General features: G+C 39.1%; 2 protein-coding genes across 2 annotated transcripts; both read left to right on the forward strand.

The window, feature by feature from the left end:
* The first annotated feature begins 682 nt into the window (after positions 1–682).
* Positions 683–4,165, forward strand: LOC146734069 (uncharacterized). Its single transcript, XM_085508517.1, has one exon. The coding sequence runs from the start codon at positions 683–685 to the stop codon at positions 4,163–4,165; it is 3,483 nt and encodes a 1,160-aa protein (XP_085364643.1).
* A 4,405-nt stretch (positions 4,166–8,570) lies between these two features.
* On the forward strand, positions 8,571–9,899 carry LOC146734070 (uncharacterized protein F54H12.2-like). Its single transcript, XM_085508518.1, has one exon. It carries the CDS (start codon positions 8,571–8,573, stop codon positions 9,897–9,899), a length of 1,329 nt encoding a protein of 442 aa, XP_085364644.1.
* Positions 9,900–17,734: the final 7,835 nt, after the last annotated feature.

Below are 17,734 nucleotides of genomic sequence, written 5' to 3' on the forward strand. Positions count from 1 at the left end.
CAAAAACAAAAAAAAACAAAAAACATGTGAGGTAAGTTGAAATTTGTTTTTTCGTCTTTAATCTTTGTTGTTGTTGTTGTTGTTGTTTTTATAGTTCTACAAGTACTGGATTTGCAACACCCAAGTCCGCTAAGAAAAATGTGTACTCTATATATGGAGAAACGAACACGCCTTCCCACCCTCCGAGTCCAATAGGGCCTGTTAACCATCCATCTACCTCGGGATATCAACGTGGGGGTCGTAAAGACTATGTAAGGTATGTTTATTTATTTATTTGTTTATTTATTTATTTGTTTATTTATATATTTGTTTGTTTGTTTGTTTATTTGATTATTTATTCATATATTTGTGTATTTATTTATTTAATTTGAAATTTTATTACAGTGATACTGACACAGATGATAGTGACGAGAATATCACCGACAAGATTAATTTCAATCTTGTCAGTAAGAGAAAACGTTTTGTCAAAAAGTTTAAGGTGAGTGGAACGGACTGGGTTGTAAAAGTTTCGCATCCAAATGCCAATACGTTTGATGAAGTGCATAGCGTATTACACGCTACTTTTCATCAACTGCTCGAGCTGGTCACCTCTGACCTTGACGGACGTGACCAAATTCGCATTTCCATAAACGTACCCAACTTGAACAACGAAATTTGGTTACCATTTATACCGGTTGAGGACATGAATGTTGACAAGGTGATGTCAAAAGTGGAGAGGATTCTACAATCTTACCAAGATATATCCCTTGAGGAAAACATCACCATCAGGACAGTATCTGTTGAAATGCCTCTTGGTGCCGGCAAAACACGTGGGAGGAAGCGACAGTTTGATACAAAGATCGCAGACAGGTTGAGAAAATCCAAATCTGTCATTGAAATCGTTTCCGATGACCAGATGTGTTGCGCCAGAGCGATCGTGGTCGCCATGGCACACGCCACAAAAGAGGAAAATCCACCATCGGTGTGGAATTCTATAAAGAGGAAAAAAACGGCAAACTACTCTATGCAAACCGTCCGAGCTAGAGAACTTTTACGGAAGGCCAGAGTCGAACAGGGACCATGTGGCATCGAGGAGATTAAAAAATTCCAGAGCGTGTTACCCGATTTCAGAATACACGTATTGTCGCACGATCATTTTGACTCCATCATCTTTGTGGGCGATGCCGCAGAAGATTCCAAAGACATATATCTGTTTCTGAAAGATAAACACTACAACGTCATCACAAAAATGACTGGTTTTCTGGGAAAGGGCTACTATTGCACTAGGTGTGACAAGTCTTATTCCAACCGTTACGATCACGTGTGTCCGACGGGATGTTTGAGTTGTGGAAATCAACTGGACTGCGTGATTACACGATGGCAAAAATGCGGAAATTGTCACAGATTTTTCAAGAACGAAGAATGTTTCGAAAGGCATCAAAAGTCAGTTAATGGAAAAAAAACTCTTTGCCAGTCAGTTCAACGTTGCGAAAAATGTCACAAACTCCTCAAATATCGTGAAGGGTCTCACAAATGTAACGAAGTTTACTGCAAAACCTGCAAGTCTTTTCAGACATACGACCACCTGTGTTACATTCAACCACTCACCGATAGAAAAAAGAACCAAGAATCTGACGATTCGATGGAAGAATTTGAGGAGGATAACTCTGACAGCCATGGTAACTACGTCTTTTACGATTTTGAATGCACGACCGACGAACATTGCACTCATATTCCAGATCTGTGCGTAGCGCGAATTCCACCGAATACGGAGAAAGTGTTCAATGGTTCACGTACCTTGGAAGATTTCTGCGAGTGGGCATTAGAAAAAGAGCATAATGGGATGATTTTCATCGCGCATAATTCAAAGGGGTATGATGGAATTATGATTCTGAAATACTGTCACGATCACAAGATACTACCCGAAGTCATCATGAATGGTTCGAAAGTCATGCAACTATACATCCGTCGTGCAGATATCAAATTCATTGATAGCTTGAATTTCCTGCCCATGGCTCTATCTAAACTTCCTAAGACCTTCGGCATAGACGAGTTACACAAGGGTTTTTTTCCTCACCTGTTTCCGAGATCCACTGGAGACAATTACAGAGGACCGATACCCGGGGCTCGTTATTTTGACCCAGATGGTATGAAGGAGGTGGCTAGAAAGACATTCTACACATGGTACAATGGAGAAGTAGAAAAGAATTCCGTTTATGATTTACGTAAAGAACTGCTCAAGTACTGTCGGAGCGACGTGCGCATACTCGAGGAGTGTTGTTTGGCATTTAGATCGATGATGATGGATCTCACCAAAGTTGACCCCTTCAGCCATTGCATCACGATCGCTTCCGTGTGCAACGTCATATTTCGAAAGCATTTCCTGACTCCTGACACAATCGGGGTTGTGCCTGAGAAAGGGTACCTCAGCGCCCAGAATCAATCTGCAGATGCTATAAGATGGATGGAATACGAGGCACACGTCAATAACACGCATATTCAACATGTTCGTAATTCCAGAAGGGAGATGAAAATTGGACCTTATTACGTAGACGGATATGATGCTTCTACCGAAACCTTGTATGAGTACTACGGTTGTTACTTCCACGGTTGTCCAAAGTGTTTTCCCAGAAGGAATGAGACGCATCGCAAGAATGAACTCAGTATGACATCCCTCTACGAAAGACTACTGGCGAGGGAAGAGTGGTTGAAATCGAAAGGATACTCGCTAGTCACCATGTGGGAATGCGATTTCAAAAACCTGATGAAGAACAATCACAAAGTCGAGAGGTTTGTCGGAAGCTTAGATATCTCAAATCCTGTCAGAGGTAGGGAGGCTTTTCTCGGGGGTCGTACCAACGCCCTGAGTCTGTATTACGAGGTCAAGGAAGGCGAAAAGATAGAATATGTTGATTTTTGCAGCCTCTACCCGTACATCAATAAGACCTCGCGATATCCAGTTGGCCACCCGACAGTCATAACTAAAGACTTTATCGCCAAACCCACAGACTATTTCGGTATTATCAAGTGCGACGTTTTACCTCCGAGGAGATTGTATATACCAGTTCTACCTTTCAGGGTGAACAACAAACTGATGTTCCCACTCTGTTCCAAATGCGCGGAAACCATGAATCAAGACGAATGTCACCATGGTGTCAATGAACGTCAGCTGACGGGTGTTTGGTGCACTCCAGAATTGGAAAAGGCTGAAGAAGTAGGGTATCGCATCACCAAGGTATACGAAGTTTGGCATTATGATGAGTCGGCAACATACAACCCTGAAACTGGAGAAGGAGGGCTGTTCACCGATTACATCAACATGTTTCTGAAAATTAAACAAGAGTCTTCCGGTTTTCCAGAGTGGTGTCGCACCGAGGAAGACCGAACCATGTACATCCAAAGGTACCGCGAAAGAGAAGGTATCGTCTTGGACAGAAGCAAGATAACCACCAATCCAGGTCTCAGAGCTCTCGCCAAGCTAAATCTCAACTCGTTCTGGGGAAAGCTGGGACAGAGATCAAACTTTGGACAGAGCACGTATGTAGAAACGCCCGCCAAACTGTTGGAAATGTTGATGGATAATACAAAGGACGTCACAGATCTTTCTTTTGTCTCTGACGAAATGGTTCTTGTCCAGCACTGCGATAAAGAAGACAACATTACCGAAGCACCCAATACGAACGTTGTACTGGCTGCCATGACGACAAGCTATGCCCGACTTAAACTCTACAGTGTTCTGGAGAAATTAGGTAGTAGAGTCTTGTACTTTGACACAGATTCCATCATTTACATCCAACGAGCTGGAGAATGGGATCCACCGACAGGTGATTATCTCGGAGATTTGACGAGAGAAATAACTCCGATGGATAATTACATCACACATTTCGTATCGGGAGGACCGAAGAATTACGCGTACCGACTACACAAACCGGACAAAAGTGGGAACCAAACGGTGTGTAAAGTGAGAGGGTTCACCCTCAATTACAGAAATCAACTGGAAATTAATTTTGACTCCATGAATCGACTTGTTCGGAGAACAAGCGGTCCTCTACACGTCAAAGACCCTCGAAAAATAACACGCAAGGGAGATAGAATATTCAATAGAGAAGAAGTTAAAACGTACAGTTTAGTGTATGACAAACGGGTGATACAAGATGATTACTGTACCCTCCCATACGGCTTCTAAAAACAAAAAATATATAAATAGAAGCTAGATCGTCGGTTACCCATCATTCATCCATTTGAACCTTGAACAATCACATTGGCATGGGGTCTACCAAATCGGACTTGGTTCTATCACTCGTCTATTCTGGCTTATGTACACTACCTTATTTTGTTTTAAACTGGATGTTGAAAAAATACATTGAAGAACGTAAAAGGAGACGCAATAACCAGCGAGGTCCTATGATATCGTCATGGATGCAAGATTGAAACACCCATTTACCTCTCTCGTGTGCGGTCCCACGCAGTCTGGGAAGACGTTTTTAGTCAAACAGATATTAGAACAATGTGACAGCGTCATATCTCCACCACCAGATGTTATCTATTGGTGCTACGGCGAGTTTCAGCCAGCCTACTTGGAAATGATGAAGACAGTGCCTCAAATTCGCTTTATCGAAGGGATACCTCCAGATATTGGTAGAATAATCGACCCGGCTAAAAGAAACTTGTTGGTGATAGATGATCTGATGACAGAATCGGGTAACGATAAACAAATCGCCCAGTTCTTCACGAAGGGATCTCACCATCGAAATTTATCCGTGATACTGATTTTGCAAAATCTCTTTCATCAGGGCAGACAATCGAGAACCATCAGTCTCAACACGCACTACATTTTCCTGTTTAAAAATCCAAGGGACGCATCACAAGTCAACGTTCTGGCAAAGCAAATGTACCCCGGAAACATTAAGTTTCTTCAGGAGGCATTCACCGATGCCACCCAAGAACCTCACGGTTACCTCCTCGTGGATCTGATGCCAGACACCCCTGAGGAAATACGCATTCGAACGAACATACTTTCATCTCAAGTACCGATAGTGTATGTGAGAAAGGTATAAAAAAAAGACAGTCTTTCATCGTCAGTCATTTCACCATGTCATCCCGCATGCGAAAGAACGCTGATTTTCTCTCTGTATTGCACAAGGCCAACTCGAAACAACAAAAGGGGATAATTGATGGAGCCTCTAGTGACTTGATACAGTGTCTGTGTGAATGCTCGCTCAATGTGTTGAAAGGGAACGTCCAGCTATCACCTAGTCAGAAAAGAAAATTGGCGTTGTACGTGAAACATCTCCGAGCACTGTCCAATAAGAAAACTCCAGTCAAGAAAAAGAAAAAAATTCTGGTTCAGAAAGGAGGTTTCCTGGCCGCCTTGATTGCTCCCTTAATTTCGAGCATACTCCCTCCCCTACTAGGTCTTAAATAGATGGAATCCGTGAAGAAGATGGCTTTAGTCCCTGCTGAGCTATTATCTACCATCCAAAGCCAGAATGCTCAAATGACGAGACCTGTGGTGAAATCATTGACTTCGCTGGATAGAGACATGAACGACATAACGCAAATGGAAGAGTTGCCTGAAGATGAAAAAGTCAAACTGTACCAACAGGTTCTACGCAAGTACTTGTTGTTGCGGGAGAAGAAAAACGAACCGATTCCAATCTCCGTTACGCAGCAATTACCCAACACTGATGCTGTAGCCGATCAGGAATCTCAACCCAACAAAGATGGTGTGCCAGATCAAATTACATCCGAAGTCTTACAAAGTGTTCCCAAGAGCATGCAGAGAAAAGCGAAGCTTCTACTACAGAAGGTTAAACAGAACCAACGGGTCGACTGGGGTGAAAATGGTGAATTAATCATTGATGGACAATCCGTACCAGGCACGCACATCATCGATTTAGTCAATGATTTCTTGCGTAAAAGGAAGAATTTCACCCCCACAGGTTGGAGAGAATTTGCCGAAGTTATGAAAATGTCAAATGTACCTCAAGACCTTGTTGGCAATACAGATCGGTGGTCTTACATGCATACCAACACACTCAAGGGGAGAGTTCCGAAGAGACGTGGACCCCATGTGGTTTCCACTCCCATTCATCCTCGACACACGTGGGTGACGTATTAAATAGAACCTCGTCGCAACCGCTAGATCTCACTTTGGTTCAGTCGGTCGTGATGGATCCACGCTGTCCTGCTTTGCTTTCGTTTATCGAACGTATCCACTGCCTCTGCGCGTGTGAAATAACCACACCCGTAAACAATGACGAAGAAGATGGACACCGTCCTAGACGAACTGTTTTACGATGTCCAAAGTCCTGGAAGTTACAGGGGTTTGAATTCCCTTTATGCTGCCGTAAAAAAAACAAAGAGAGGAAAAAAGATAACCAAGTCGGACGTGAAGAAGTGGTTGAGTAAACAGGATACATATACTCTGCACAAACCTTCTAGACGGTCCTTTAAAAGAAGGAGGGTGGTGGTTTTCCAAGTGGACGAGCAGTGGGAGGCTGATCTATGCGATCTCTCCTCGATATCCAGATACAACAGTGGATACAAGTTCTTATTGACGTGTATCGATGTTTTTTCAAAATATGCTTTCGTCGTACCTCTGAAAGACAAGAGAGGGGCGAGTTTGGTCGAGGCATTTCGGAAAATACTCGGGAAGGGGCGTCGCCCTGACGTTTTGCACACGGACAGAGGAACTGAATTCACCAACAGACTTTTTCAGAACTACCTCAAGAGCGAAGACATTAAGTTCTTTACTACAGGCAATGAGACTAAAGCCAGCATTGTGGAGAGATACAACAGAACCATCAAGGGAAAAATGTTCAGATATTTCACGAAGAACAACACGTTGACTTATCTACCTGTATTAGACGACATGGTACGTTCTTACAACAATACCCATCACAGAAGTATAAATACCAAACCCTCACTCGTTACCTACGCGAACCAGAAAAAGGTCAGAGACATATTGTACGGTGATCTAAACACAGAGAAAAACGGGTTGAAGAAGAGGAAGATTTATAAACTCGGTGACAGAGTCAGAATCAGTAAAACCAAACACGTTTTCAAAAAAGGTTACTTACCCAATTGGACCGAAGAGGTATTCACGATTGTTGGACGTCTCAACACACAACCACCTGTTTACAAAATTTCAGATTACAACGGCGAAATGTTGGAAGGTACTTTCTACGAAGAAGAACTTCAGAAAATAGTAAAAGACGACGATGCATTGTACATTGTGGAGAATGTGCTGCGCAAGAGAAAACGTAAAGGTCACGTGGAATATTTCGTTAAGTGGCGTGGGTATGATGATTCGTTTAATTCTTGGATCAGGGACTTGCAACGTTTATAAATACCATTCACACACACGATGACCCGATTCATTTCAAAAGATCATCATGTCTGGAAAGGATTTCTTTTTGACGCTCCCTAGTAATGCCTCGCTCGATGTGTTCCCGAACAACACATTGACAAAATACACTGTCAAACTACCGAGAACGCTTTCGCTAGATGGCGATTGGGAAGTAGCATTGGCCGACATCCACTACCCAAATTCGTGGTACAACGTCGTACATGACGAAAATAGGATCTTTTACGATGCCTCACCCAATATGAGAGATCACGGAGAACTGAAATTGAATCCGGGCTACTACAACTCGATCGAAATGATTTTAGATGCGATTCGAGAAAAAGGTCTACCAGATGAAATACTGATGACATATAATTCGAGGTCAAGGAGAGTGACCGTGGCGGTTGAAGAAGGAGCTCGTGTAATCTTGATGGGTGGATTGGCTGAACTGTTAGGATTTCCCTCAAATACAACAATTACAAACGAAAGACGCACTAGTCCCTACCTTGCCGACATTAGAAGTTTGTATTCCCTCTACGTGTATTGCAATATAGTCGAACACCAAATGGTCGGTGACGTTTCCGTACCTCTCTTGAGAATAGTCAATGTTGAAGGAACCCATGGAGATAGCGTCAATCACACTTACAACAAACCTTACTTTCTCCCAATTCGAACATCAACATTCGAGACTGTGGAGATTGATATAAGGTCTGATATGGGGGAGAAGGTGCCATTTCAACGCGGACGAGTGATCGTGACGCTGAGTTTTCGCAAAGCTCGTCCTTCGCTAGTGTGAAGAAAAAATGAACAGACATCGACCTTACACTCCTCACGTGGGGGTTTATAGAAATTACTACATGAATCAGATTGGACGAGGATCTGTATTTTCTGGCACGAGACTGCAACGCGGATATGGAATCGGAAGTATGTTTTCTGGATTGGCGAGATCGGCCGCACCTCTGTTAACACAAGGTCTGAAAGCAGTGGCAAAACCAGCGCTCGATGCCGGTTTGGGTATTCTAGGTGATGTTGTACAAGGGAAAAACTTTAAAAAAGCGGCTTCGAGTAGAGCAAAGACTGCGGGTCGTCAAATTACTTCTTCGGTATTGAGCAATTTATTTGGAAGACCCTCTCAAACGGGGCGAGGACGCACCATCAAAAGAAAGAAGACAACAACGAGACGTGTCATTTCTTCCAAGGCTAAGAAGAGGAGAAGATCTCCGGATATATTCGACTGAACATCATGGCTTTTGTACACGAACACTCCTGTGAATGCGCAAAGACGGAACTCGATCTCTTTACTATTCCTCCGACACAGACAAGTATCGAAAAAGGAAGTTACGAAGAGGTAAACCCACTCACGAATATAGCCGATGGTCCGATCGAATTTGTAATACCTTCGGCCGGAAGTGACTACATCGATATTGGTTCTACGCTTTTGCACATCAAGGCTAAAATCACGAATGCAAATGGAAGTAATTTGGCTGCGGACGCCACTGTAGGGCCTGCAAACTTGTGGTTGCATTCCCTCTTCAATCAAATCGACGTGTACCTAAATGGAAAGCAGATTTCGGATGCATCTCCCACCTATTCTTACAGAGCCATGATCGAAACGCTATTGAATTATGGAGGCGATGCCAAATCAACGCAGATTGGTGCTGCGATATTTGAGAAGGACACCGCTGGAAAAATGAATGTTGCAAACCCAAGGGCTGATGATGGTGACGCTAACATGGGACTCAAACGTCGATACGCATATACATCACTCAGTAAGACGGTCGACATGATCGGACGAATACACGGGGACATATTTTTTCAACCAAAGTATTTACTCAATGGGGTGGAAGTTAGACTGAAATTACATCGAAGTAAAAATCAGTTCTGCTTGATCAGTTCAACCGAAAATCCAGCATTCAAAGTAGTCATCACCGATGCTACCCTCCTAGTGAGAAAAGTCAAGTTGAGCCCCAGCGTACAACTGGGACACGTTGAAGCGTTGAAACAGGGTACTGCAAAATACCCCATCGATCGATGCGTTATGAAAATCGCTTCCATCCCCGCTGGTACAATGTCATTAAACAAAGATTTGATCTTCCTCGGTCAGCTGCCCAAAAGGATCATCCTGTGTCTGGTTTCTAATACGTCTTTCAACGGATCCTACGAAACAAATCCATTCAACTTCCAGAATTACGGTATCACATCACTGGTTCTCAATGTTAGAGGCGAGCAAGTTCCCGCAAAGCCATTGAAGACAGACTTCACGGCAGCTGGTGGCAGAAGTTGCATCATGGCTTATTACACTCTATTTACCGGTACAAATAAAATGGGTCAAGACCAAGGCAACGGCATCACTCGAGACGAATATCCCGAAGGGTACACAATCTTCGCATTTGACCTCACTCCCGACGAATCGGCCAGCGATTATCACCTCAATTTGATACAAGAAGGAAAGATTGGTCTTGAGATTCAGTTCAGACAAGCATTGACTGAGACTGTGTCCGTTTTGATTTATGCTGAATACGATAACGTTATCGAGATTGACAGAGACAGAAACGTATTGACTGATTTCTAGCTGCGATGGACACGAATCAACTGAATCGTATTCTGTCGACTAATCCGTACACTAGAAACGTGTTCTTTGGCGTTTATGCTAGAGATCAACTGCCTAAGGCTAAAGTGTTGGAGTATCCCGCAGCGTTCGTATCAAACACCGATGATAGTAGCGGAGGTGGGACACATTGGGTGGCTTTTTATCTGAAGGATCCCTACCGTGGAGAATATTTTGACTCGTATGGTAGTCAACCCTACTACGTGGAATTTAAGAGATTTCTCGATAAAAACGTTTGTACATGGGTCTACAATCATCAAATACTACAAGCTCCGTTCTCTACAGTGTGTGGTCAATACGTCCTGTATTACTTGCTGCGCAGATGTCGAGGGGAACCTATGAAGTCCGTAGCCGACTCTTTTACGCGTGATAGACATTTGAATGACCTTTATGTGAACAGATATATCGAAAACGTGACCGGACTCAACCTCCCTATTTATGACAAATATTTTTTCCCACGCAGTTTTACTAGATGACTTATGCTTTTGAAATTTCACATGTATATATATATATATATATATATATATATCGATTTCATATTATTTCTCTTTTCTCTTTTTATCACAGATGAGCGATTCTGATTAGAAAAAAGTGTGTATTGACTTTTCGGTGTTACTCGTGTTTTCTTGTTTTTATCATAATCGAATACTTATCCGCATTTGAAAATGTATACTTTCTATATACTCAAAATGTCATTTTTATTCTTATATTACTCAGTTTTTTAATCCATTCTTTTTGTTTATTTACTCAAACAAGAAACAAAACAAAACAAAAACAAAATGTATACTTTCTATATACTCAATTTCAATTACTCAGTTTTTAATCCATTCTTTTTGATTATTTACTTAAACAAAAAAACAAAAAACAAAAACAAAACAAAAACAAAATGTATACTTTCTATATACTCAATTTCAATTACTCAGTTTTTAATCCATTCTTTTTGATTATTTACTCATTAGTAGATTTCCCTTCTTTGTGTAATAAACTCTGTTAGTTTTCAAAATGATGTGTATTTATTAGTGTGTGTGTGTGTGCGTGTGTGTGAGCGCCCTCTACGAAACATTCTGAAAAATCTTTCGTCCACGCCTGTCCAATTAAAAAATAATTAAAAATAATTAAAAATAATTAAAAAATAATTAAAAAAATGATGGTAATTTATGCAAATGTATTCACGATGACCTCGACACGACCTCGTATTCACATCAATTTTATGTATGCAAATGTATTCACAATATCCCATTGTGACGTCATCCTCATTCAAATGAACCCCTTTACGGCCATGGTCCTCATTTATGCTAATTTATGCACGAAATCCTATTGTGACGTCATCATTTATGCTAATATATGCTCCCACCTCAGATACATTATGGGGACGACCATGAGGGCGCTGTTCATCATCACTTCCAACTATGAACAGCGCCCTCATGGTCGTACCTATAATGTAACTTAAACTACTGTTCAGGTCACGTATGCAGTAGACGTTTACTTTGACATAGTTTTTGGCATGTCATTTATTAGGGGTTATTTACACAATCTTATAGAACACTCCATGTTCCTGGTTTATAGGGGTAGATATACAACTAAAATATAGAGATATTAGTATTATCACAAACCAGATCAAACCGGTTTACCACAATGTTTACCCGATCACTAGAAAAGCAGCACATGGCGGTTGATTTGTAAGTTTTCTATTATGTACATTATCATTCTTTCAAATGTCCACTGAAAACAGCAAATGAATCGTAATTAGACTTCTTTATGCGGTATTAGACTACCAGATATAAAGTTTGGTGAAGCACATGTAACAAAGCATAAATACTATTATTCATTTGTATTCATACAATTATTTCTGAATTGACGTCTGAGTGCATGGTACGGCCAAAGGTAATGTCCTTGTGTGCTTCGATCAGGTAATGTGGTCAAGGATTCAGGTGGTGTATATGATAGCACACGTATAAACACGATAATTATGGTAGTGCCATAGTAGGTTACAGTGCCAGGAGTTTGATAAAACAGTATATTGTTATTAATTAGGAACTGACTCAATTTCTACATCACAAAACCTGCATATTTGCTCCCGAGGTAGCTTTATAGTTTATTATTGGTATAAAGAATATTATGTACCAGTCTCCATTGTAAAATCTCATACGTGTCCAATGTTAGTATGAATACTCAGCTATATATATATTGTCTCAACAATTGATTACATGATCCATTAGATTAATAAAGAACAATTCACAACTTGACAAAAAGTAATTTCAGATCATAATGACATTTCCGAAAAATAATTTGCATGAGTGAGATTGTGAGGGGCTGTTTATTAATGTCAAAAATGAAGGGATCATAATGTGACATTTACAGCGCAGTTTCATCCGTGTCCTCCACACATCTACTTGGCCATTAAATAGCTTTCCACCACTAACACATGTGCATTAAACTTTAAGTAAGTTAGTTCCTGTACAATCAGTGTATTTCAACTACCCAGCATAAATTGTATGAATCATAGAACATCTGTATTTTGTCAACATCGATTGTTAACGGGCCCCACATCAATTGAGGCGACTATAAGGAATTATAAAAGTTTATGTTTAAACATAAAGTGTGTTAACGATTGTAGTTTGTATTTGTTCCGTGAACTACTACACAAGTTTTTCGTAAGATTATGAATTCTTTTTATTCAAAATATTCGTTAGGCAGATAGTGTTCAATTAACTGGAATAGGAATCATTATTCTGTATTGGTTCATTTCAAAAAAGATGAAACACAAGACGCAAAATTATGTTTCAAAGAGGTATGGGTGCCACTGAATATATTTGAGTAGTAATATATATAAGTTTTCATTTAGTACATAACCATTTTAAATATGAGTTACAAATTATTTTATTGCAGATAGTGAGTGTTTTCTTCACTACCACAACATGCCAAACTACAAAATATTGTTCGTGATATTATGTATTGCACTGATTCTGCCCAGTCAAAGTAATGCCCAAAATGTGAGTATCCACCGATGTAATCGCTATACATGATCATGTGATTGCTAAATTTAATTAAACTTAATGTTGTGTTTCTTCATGAAGTCAAATCTTTCAGTTCTCTAATATAGTGTTTTCCGACTTTTTTTAGTTCAAACACCAATAATTGCATATGCCATTGTTCTCATTAAGTGCTTTCGCAGATCGTTGTTCTAAAAACAACCCACAAATGCTATGTACTAACGTTCACACACACTGTCAATTGAGCAATCTGGAACACAAACTCGTTCTTTGGAGCGTTATAATTTTATTTTATTTAAGTTAGATCATGAATATTAAAAGGTGGATCAATATGCTTATCTTGCAAATATGGTCTGCCAGAAAACAATTACAGGATGAGAAAACATACTACAAAATCTGAAAGATCAACACAAATATTCTAGGACTCACTGATTGTTTTAACAAATATAAGAACCTCCCTGGAATTTATATCTATAGATGGTTTTAAGTCGAATGAAGTCCTCAGGAAAACATACTCACTGGTCTTTGATCAGATGATAATGGCTGTCCCTGTCTATAGACTTTGAGTTTGCTCGTATATGTTATGTTTAATGAAGGAAAATCCATTCGGATACATTTACAATCACAGCTTGTCACAATTAACCATGCAAAATAAAAAAACACTGTCTTGTTAATAACAAATAAAATGCTCTTAATCCCCATTAGGGTCCATGGGCATATCGATACGCAAGTAAGGTTGTTGAAAAACGCAGTGCGTTGCGTGAGTATACTTTCACTTTTAAATGATTCTGAAAAATGCACAATCTTCATCACAATTGTTATCAGGAATACTGATTTCACTTACCCAAATTCCATAAAGACATATAAGCCGAGGCCAAATAGGGCAAAAATGATGATTCATACTAGTCAATCGAACAATATGATTTGGGGGTTGGTGTCCATTCAAGATTGTTGTTCTCCAAATTATGCAATTAACCATCTTGCAATTATTTAATAGTTGATTACATAACTATTAAAACATTTTTAATGCACAAAATATTTTTATATATATTTTTTCTTGGCAGAGGGATGGCAGGCAAATATTAGGGAGAAAGCTGAAATCAGTAATGGAAATGGTATGTATAATTGACACAAAGTCACAGGGCCAAGTCAAGTATTAACCCTAAACACCTAATATTATTCAGTATTTTTCCACCTTGTGTGAGGGTTCTAAGCCGATTTAAAATTGCGGAATTCGTGTTACACAGAAATAATTTAGACTGATGGAAACCAATTTAGTTTTAATTTAATACACATATATAATTGGAAACAATGATGTATATCAGTTAATCTTACATTTACAAATGTTTGGTATAGTTCGTCTCCAGTAGTAATGTCTGTCTCTGCACCAGTTCAGTGCTAGACACGGTCTTCACGATCAGAAATACCTTCTCAGAAATACAGGCTCGATCAGAAATACCTTCGTCCTGCTACCTCACCCATAATCATACACTATCATACATTAAATGCAACGAAACAATTGTAATTAAAAATCTACAATACTATTTTAATATTGACAAAAAACAACGACCACGTTACCAAATACCAGTCCCATTCAGTTCGTAAAGCAGCCAGAATCTTAACTTGAATACACCTGACTAAATGGGGAGAAAGTAGAGGAACTCAACAAACCATTGTTGCATCAAATTAACGATAACAGTATTGCTAGCATACGAAACAAACGATAACTCACAAAATTACAAATAATTGTGCTACACAACTGTCAATATAACGACGATATTACGGCGTGTGTGTCGGTTCCTTTGTGAGTTCTTCCACGTGAGCTTTGCTAGGATTCAAATCGAATTGAATTGAAGTGTCGAACTCTATGTTCACAACCCTAGCACCATGCTTCCTTCACAGTTTGACTTGGCTGGCCCCAACATTTAAAATCCATTCATTCGAATGCATTATCCGAATATGCCAGTGAGGTCCAGGGACGACTTCTGGGACATGTAACAAAACCCACTTTCAGATATGTGTTCATGTAGTGTTAAATATGGCTACCTCTGATTATGGGCTTATGGTCAATTTATGCCATAATTCAATGCATTTCTAATATGTCAAGTATTGTAATGTTTGCCATTTCTTTGATGCAAATTGTTTTAATACTGCTGGAAAATAATTATATAGTTATTTTTTGTAGGTCACTGGGGAAAAGTGAACTTCGGAGGGTAGAAGACGTTGCTGTCGACATTCCAGTAACAACATGAACTCATAATGTTATTTCAAAGTATGTTTCGACATTACTCTGGTGTTGCCTCAGTTGCGACAAGGTTAATCAGTTAATAAGCAAAATATGAACTTTGAATTATACATGGTTACAATAAATAATATAATAATTTTAGCTATGTACTGTTATTCATTCAGTATGCTACACTCATTTTTTGCGTCCACAGGGGCCTCCACGACTCCACAAAATATATGTATTTCCATCATTAATTTTTCTCGAGGTGTTGATCCAATTACAACGCGACAACCACATGGCGAGTGAGGTGGAATAACAGAATAATTATGTAAATGTGCAAGTTATAATCATTATAAATAGAAAACAAATAAAATACAACTGACTAGGGGTTTCTTAGTATAAATCAGCAATATACAAATGGTGCGACAAATCCACATACTCAAATCTAACAATATCAAATTTAAAATGGTCAGCATCAAAACCACACGTTTTATTATTAATTATTTGTAAATTGCATCATGGACCTCATTGGCAGTAACATTCATGTCACAAGAAAAGGTAAAATCCAATTCAATATCACCTAAACTATATTACAGCAATATTAGCAGTTCCATCAATGTTTGATAGCCATTTAACCTTTTTCAAGAAGTCCTTTGCATCATTACTCTGTATCCTTCCGATTAGTGCCCTTCCAAATAGCATTTTCATATTTAATATGCCATAATCGAAACGTGCCGCTTAGATTTCACAATATTTGATGTTCGGATACCCACACTCATGTCAGTATCCTAGGACACACTTGAAGGGGGTGTCCTTTTCTAGGTTTGTGGCAGATGGAGTATTGCCAACCTCTTTGCATTTGCCTAAGAGGAACAAAACCATAATTAGGAGCATCTCTAATTTTTCTACTCGTCGAGTTGTTTCTAGCCATGTCAAGTACATTGTAGTATCGGCAACCCCAAGTCGTAATAATTCCTACAATTGAACTTTAGTAACCCGCTATTGAAGTGAGCTATGCCCATACTAAAAGCTCCATTTCTATCTTCCCAAGCTTTTGCTTTTGAGTTCCAGTGCGGATTATGTGTCTTCCGCGTATCTTCGTAAGACTTTGCTTCGAATACTGGCTTTACGTCATCAACTTTTGCTTCTGTAATTAAAATTTAATAATAATTTATTCTTTTTGCTTCCTCCCATAGAGGTATGAGGGAACAAATAATATACATTACATAATACAAACGAGAAAAGCATGTACATGCGTCACACGAAATAAACTAATAAATTAGAAGAAATGCATAATAAGGCACCAGCCCAAAATTGCAAGAAGCAAGTAAATATGTAAAAAAATACGTGGTACTGAATTGGTGTTTAGAATTGGCCTGGCTGAATTAAAAACCGCTTCATTATATCTTTACAGAATCAGATTTAACGGCTCCAATTCATAAGATGTGTTAAATAGCTGATACATTTTTAAAGTGTTAGATCTAAAAAATCTCTCCCGTTTTTTACTAAAGGCCAGACACTCAAACATATAGTGAAATTAATCACCAAGGTGGTTACCTTGGTATAAGGTACAAATTCTATCATGAACGGTCATATTTTGATGACATTGGGCAAATTGTGGTTCTCACATCTAGGTTTACATAATTGAATACGATGTGCTGGATCGAGTATCAAAATGTAATCTGACACAGATAATGACCTTTTGATTATTCTAGAAGTTGTACATAACCTATTTTCTAGCAGATCAACATTCAAGTTTTGTGTGTACATATCCGATAATAAGATTTATCGCTTGCTTAAGGCACGTTCTATTTACATTTGATCCAATCTGCCAAAGATTTGACATACCAGACGTATCCAGAACACCTTTAATTTTTAACAACTAGGCTGATTTGTATACGTCTCTGTCATGTAACACTTTCAATAAATTGTAGATTCTATGTGATAATTTACAAGATTTACTTTGTATAATACTACTCCAAAAATGTATCATTCTAATTTCCACCAACTTACGAAGGGGTATATACCCCAAGTTCAATGTATACCATACAATTTGCGGTATTTGTGTGTACTCTGAGAAGCCGTTTATTTGAGATAAAAAGATTCTATCTGTATGACCCAATATTCCACATCCATACAACAACACCGGAACGACTAACTGAAGAAATAACTCTAGTTGTATGTCGATGGGTAGACATAATTTTGTTGCCTTCATCAGTAAGCTAAACATGGCACGTCTGGCCTGGTTTGTCTGTTTACATATCGCTTTTCTGAATTTGTAATTATAATTGAATGTTATGCCAAGATAAATATAATCAAATGTTACTTCAATGGTTTCATTGCCAAACTTAAACGCGGGTAACTTTTTAACATTCCTACGCGAGAAAATAACAATCTTCGTTTTATTAGCATTTACAGTTAAATGCCATTCATTGCAATAAGTATAAACAGCATTTGGGGCAGATTGCAATTCTGTTTCTGATTCAGAGAGTACAATGGTATCATCAGCATATAATAAAGTGAATAACTTAAGAAATCCTCATTACTTAAATATGTTTTAATCTTGCTAGCCATGTATT

The sequence above is a fragment of the Saccoglossus kowalevskii genome, chromosome 15 (assembly GCF_978046115.1).
Source record: "Saccoglossus kowalevskii chromosome 15, keSacKowa6.1, whole genome shotgun sequence".
NCBI classification, from domain to species: Eukaryota; Metazoa; Hemichordata; class Enteropneusta; family Harrimaniidae; genus Saccoglossus; species Saccoglossus kowalevskii.

Bases quoted from the DNA above. Each gene is read 5' to 3' on its own strand.
- LOC146734069 (XM_085508517.1), top strand. From the start codon at position 683: ATGAATGTTGACAAGGTGATGTCAAAAGTGGAGAGGATTCTACAATCT.
- LOC146734070 (XM_085508518.1), top strand. From the start codon at position 8,571: ATGGCTTTTGTACACGAACACTCCTGTGAATGCGCAAAGACGGAACTC.